The 5,568-nt window shown below is 42.1% G+C and overlaps 1 protein-coding gene across 1 annotated transcript in view; it reads left to right on the top strand.

Moving 5' to 3' along the window:
* LOC118339988 (protein downstream neighbor of son homolog) overlaps window positions 1–3,641 on the top strand; it is a 5,245-nt gene extending 1,604 nt beyond the window's left edge. The window contains exons 4-12 of the mRNA XM_035677831.1: window positions 43–221; window positions 631–706; window positions 808–910; window positions 1,098–1,206; window positions 1,552–1,695; window positions 1,800–1,998; window positions 2,525–2,594; window positions 2,767–2,897; window positions 3,168–3,641. Coding sequence (XP_035533724.1) covers window positions 43–221; window positions 631–706; window positions 808–910; window positions 1,098–1,206; window positions 1,552–1,695; window positions 1,800–1,998; window positions 2,525–2,594; window positions 2,767–2,897; window positions 3,168–3,308 — 1,152 coding nt within the window. The 3' untranslated portion in view covers window positions 3,309–3,641. The remainder of the gene's footprint in view (window positions 1–42; window positions 222–630; window positions 707–807; window positions 911–1,097; window positions 1,207–1,551; window positions 1,696–1,799; window positions 1,999–2,524; window positions 2,595–2,766; window positions 2,898–3,167) is intronic.
* The last annotated feature ends 1,927 nt before the right edge of the window (window positions 3,642–5,568 follow it).

Here is a 5,568-nt window from a genome sequence, read left to right as displayed (position 1 = left end):
GAAGCCACTCACTCACTCTGAATCCTCGCCGTCCCCCTGAAGGATCCCAAGTCCTGCTCGGAGCTACGTTGTGCCTTCCAGCAGAGTCTGGCATACTGGCAGCACCCCTCCCTGCCCTGGATCTCTCTGTTCCCCAGGATCAATGCTGAGAGAAGCTTTACTGGGAAGAGCACCCCATGGGCACAAGACACAACACTGCAGCAGAGTCTCATGAGTGAATGGTGAGGCTGGAGATGTTAGTTTTAACCACACACTCCAGAGACAGCCCCTTAAAGTCTTCTCTGTAAATCCCGTGTCCTAGAAACCAAAATTCTTTCTTTATTTTTTGGTTTCGCCTAGTTTTGTCAGTCAATCAAATCAAGCATAACTTCAGATTAGTTGAATTAGCTTCAGCACATTAAGCAGCATGTAAACGTACCTGTAAATGTCACTTCAGTCCAGTTAGATGCTGCTTTGGTCTTTAACTGGACTAACGGCACACTGTCTGACCATGACATGTAAGCTACAGCAAGTAGCAAGTCTGTTTACTTTGTCTCTTGTTCTCCTTGTTCTCCTTTCTTTCAACAGAAAACATTTTGACTACAAAAACGGGACTAAAGGCAGTATTTTCCCTCTGATTGTATCCTTCAGGTCAGTCAGTGTGTCGTCTCTCTACAGTCTACTGAAGGCCCGACTGTGTCCTTACTTCTATGTCTGCTCCTATCAGGTAGGTGTTTTTGTTTTTATTATTATTATTATTAAAGTCGATCATGTTAAAATTCATCCAAGTTGTTATTCCCAGTTAATCCCCTTCATCTGTTCTGTCAGTTTACAGTGTTGTTCAGGGCAGCAGGTCTCGGGGGCTCCAGCAGCATCTCTGCCTTAATCTCTCCTACGACCAGGGGTCTCAGAGAGGCAATGAAGGCTGAAGGTGAGCTTTAACTGAGATCACTTCTTTCCATTGCACTAATATTACAGCTTGGAGTGAGATAAAGTGAGATGTTTTCAAATCCTGCACCTTATGTTCACAGTAAAAGTTGTATGTATTTTTCTCACTGGAATCTGGACCGTCGCATTCAATTTGGTCATCTCTTCATTCCTCTTGTGTATCTGTTTAGGTATTGAGTTCAGTCTCCCTCTAGTGGAGGAGAGGCGGAAGAGCAGGGAGCAACATAATCTGACAGCGCACCAGGGAGAGGAGGAAGAGCAGAAGGAGAACGCGCAGGAGTACGTGTGTTTCCCCTCCGTTCTGTGTCCACTCTATATTTACACTCCTACTGGGAGTATGTAATTGTGTGGATTACGGTTCAGTCTGTATGGATGCTGGAAGGCCAACACCAACAGCTCTGCATCAATAAAAAAATTGAATTTGCGTTTATTCAGTTTGTAGTGCTCGGTCGTCATGATCATTTGGATACACCTCAGTACAATCAAAGATTTCCCAACCCCACTGTCCACCTGTCGTCCCTCGATTTATGCAACAGAACGATTAAATAAAACTAAACATCATATATAAGACCTAACCTATAGTAAGAACATTTATTATAACTGTTCTGATCATTTAAATTGTAGGAGTTCTGAGCTGAAAGCGGGTGAAGACTGTCAGGCAGGGGATGAAGGAGAGAACGATGATGACGAAGACGGCAGCTTCTCTTGGCTGAAGGAGATGGGAGTCCAGGACAAAATCAAGAAACCAGACAACATCCTCATCCAACTGTATCCTCTGCTGTCCTGTTAGTGCATCATACTGCTTAACTTACTGCTTAACTTACTATACCAGTAAGAACCACCACTTAAAGCTCCTTAACCCACTGGTGTAGTCGTAAGGAGGGCAACGCTGTGTCTCTGGACCACAAGCCGGAGTCTGTGGTGTGCGTGGAGGGATCACACACTTTCACCCTCATCAACTTCCTTATCAACTGTAAGAGTCTGGTGGCTGCGGCGGGCTCGCAGGCCGGGTTGCCCCCAACACTGCTGGCTCCCGTCGCTTTCAGAGGAGCTACAATGCACACACTGAAGGTATGAAGACACGCACACACACAATAAACACATACACAAGTGGACGACGATGTGGTTTTCTAACGGCCAATGGCGACATGTAGACAGCAGGGCGACGAATGGGCGATATCAAAACAGAGAAAGTTCATGTATAATTCGATTATTCCTTGAACATTACTGAATCGAATATACATGGTTATCTTACAGTAGCATGTTGTTTTTAGATGGATTCTTTTATTAATTAATGAGACCGTAAACTACATCGGTTTATGCTGTAGATTTCAGAACGTGACTGGTATTTGAGAAGAGGAAAAAGTGTTAACATTTAGAAAAAACAATGGTGACTGAGGAACTTTAGGCAAACATTTACAGCAGGAAGTATGAGAGTCAAAGTACAGGGCTGGAAACTCACTTTATCACCACCTTCCCGAAACTCACAAAGGGGAACACGAACATTGTTCCACAGCAGCCGCACTGACGAGGCCGCAGGTGTTATACACTGCTGTTACTGTGTCTGCACATGTCTGAGAGTGTGTGTGTTTTTCAGGCCCGCAGTGTGAATGTGAAGAGCCAGGTTGGTTCTACGTACCAGAACATCAGCAGTCTGGAGATCTCAGGTACACAGCTGCAGGATCTGATCTCCTCTTCATCTGAAAAGCCCATATTTAATATTTGTATACATTTACTGATGGCAGTAAGCGACTCTGTTCTATTAGTGTGTAAACTCACTGGAGGCAGTTTTTAATGGAGTTTAATGCAATGATTTATTTTCCCCCCTCCTTCCTTCAGGACCCATCCTCCCCTCCTCTCTGCACACCGTCACCACCCTCCTTCGGTCCGCACAGAAAGGAAACTTCTCGGGGACTCTTTACACACACACACCAACTGCCGTCATGAACACACCCACCACCAAGGAACAGGTAAGACGGCCCTGTAATGTAAATGTAAAATCTGACTATTAAAGTAAGAATGATCAGATACTGACTAGGTATCTCTAAAATGCCCCTGAGGAGGTCAAACTTGTGACATGGCCTTTTAGTGCAGGTTCTAAAGGAATGTGAATATATTTTTCGAATGTGACTGATAATCCAGACAGGACCGATATTTACATCCAATTTTTTTTGGAGCTTTGTTTTAGTTTGATTCAAAGCCATAAACACGCACTCACTGCTGTGTCTGTGTGTTTGCAGGGTCCCGGTGGGTCTGTGGACCTGTCCGGTTTCGGCCTCCAGCCTGCGTCCATCCAGCAGCTTCAGCAGCCCTCCAGCCTGGGCAAGACTGCTCTGACTCACATCAACATGAACAACTACAGCTACACCTGGAAGAACTGACAGAGGCAAGTGCTGGTGGAGTTTCAGAGTTCCCTCTACAAAAGATGATCTTCCGACTGACCTCATTTTAAAAGGAACAGACTCGGACTGCTTTAACTTCCTGATTTAAAATGCCTTTACAAACAGATTTTATTGCATTGCACTGTATTTTTAATCTCTCTTTTAAAGCTGTGCTCTTGTAATGAATGGATTGTTCTGAATTATTAGATTTTTATTGTAGATAAATGCGTGGTTTGATAGCTTGTTTGAAAATAAATACTTTGAATTTGTTTTATTTTGGAGGAAACTGATTTTTTTTCTCCATTGAATTTGTTCAGTTTCAGCTTTTATCAAATTAAATTTGGGATGCATTGTCACATGTTTTAAGGTTTTATTCACAGTAATGCTGAAAAAATAAATACGTTCTCTGTGGAATTAAGTGTCTGTTTCAATAATCACGGTATTGTTAGTTATATATATATTTAGTAGTAAAAAATTTGATTTTTTTGATGGTGGCATCGATACACATGACAAGAAAATATTTATAGTACTGTATATAATAATATGTCAAAGAAGCACTGATCTGTTATTTGAAGCTGTTTCCTCCAGTGTAGCAGCAGCAGCGCCCCTGCCTGTCTGTACAAGAAGTGTAAAAGCTTACAGCAACCTGGTATTCCCAGGCGGTCCTCCCATCCAAGACTAACCGAGGCCCGACCCTGCTTAGCTTCCTGAGATGGACCGAGATCGGGCGTGTTCAGGAGTGGTATGCGTAAGCAAAGTTCATATCACAAAGAGGATATTTAAAAGTGCTGATCAATTATGATGTAGTCTTAAATATTTTTATATGTACATTTGTTTCAAAAAAAGATGGATAATTTTTGCATAAATCAACCCAGCACCCAAACTGAGATAATAACCAGACACCTTCTGCCTTTTGGCTAGACCATTCACACCACGCCACCACGTCCCTTCACATAAGAAGATCTTCTCTGGGCGCTTTTAATCTCTTCACTTGGCTAATGGACCACAAAACTATCCTCAGCCTCAAATTCAACTTAAAGATTTCAGTGAGGACGAACCCACATCCTCCCAAACCTCCAACCAACCTCTAACACTGTGAGCTATTTGTCCTGAGATTAAAGCCAAGACCTTTTCACTTTTCCTCCTTTCTGCATCCCACTTCAAAGATTCATAAATTGAAGTGGAAAGCTCAAACCGCCCCCACCCCGCGTCTTTCAGTCAACTCCATAACTATCAAGAATGTTTTTTTTTGTTTTTTGTTCTTTAACTTGATATACATCTTTTCCTTTGGACCATTTAACTTCAAAATTCAGAAGTTTCAGTAGAATTGAAAACTGTATCCTCTAAACTACATTGAACCTCCTTAACTTTAGCTATTTAATCTAGTTGCCCTTTTTTTTTCCTTTTTTATATATTTGACTTTTCCTCTGAATATTTCACTTCAAAAATCATAGATTTGAGTGAGGGAACTGAACCCTCAGATCAGAGATTCAGTCATTCTTCTACACCATGAGCTCACTGATAAGAAAGAAACACTATTAGGTTTGTCATCTGAGCTCTTTGACTTCAAAATTCATAACCGTGAATGAAGATCAAACTGACATCACAAAAAGTGGAAAAAAAGTCTAGAAGAAAAATAAAATCTTCAGACGAAAAACAAATGTGTCTATATAAATAGCTCCCGATGTTTGAAGAATGGCTGGAAGACATGCTATCTAATAGTAATATATCGGCATATCGCCACATTATAATAATATAATTTAGTAAACTGACGACCAATAACCCAAATAATGAACTCAGTAATGTAGGAAGTTTGTTTGAAAGTTATTTTCATGTTAGGGAATTTTTTTTATTACAATTCCCTGTATTATGTTTATCATTTTTAACAATCATAGTGAAACAAAGCTGAGGAATATAGGCGGACCCCCAAACCTGCCCGTCCCTCCCCTCGCACTCCACCAAGTGAAGTCTTCTATAGACAGGTTTTTTGTGGATGTCGGTTGTCCAGAGATACAAGTAAGAAGTGGCAGATGAAAGCACTGTCCGGCTGATGGTTCCATCTCGCGGAGAAGTTCTGGTGGTGTTGCCATTGCAATGTTCAATAAAATTAATTTAAAATCCATAACCCCCTCCTTTCCATCTTTCCGAAACCCGGGAGGGGACACGGCCTACCTGTCCTCCTCCCTCTGCAGCGGGGCAAGACTCAGGAACCCAGCACCGAGCGAGACTCGAACCAGACACTTCTGCCTTCTGGCCACAA

Source organism: Morone saxatilis, unplaced genomic scaffold, assembly GCF_004916995.1.
Source record: "Morone saxatilis isolate NCDOM2014 unplaced genomic scaffold, NCSU_SB_2.0 Contig6, whole genome shotgun sequence".
In the NCBI taxonomy this organism is placed as follows: Eukaryota; Metazoa; Chordata; class Actinopteri; family Moronidae; genus Morone; species Morone saxatilis.
The sequence above is the reverse complement of the archived record's forward strand: the minus strand, read 5'-3'. Positions and strand labels throughout refer to the sequence as shown.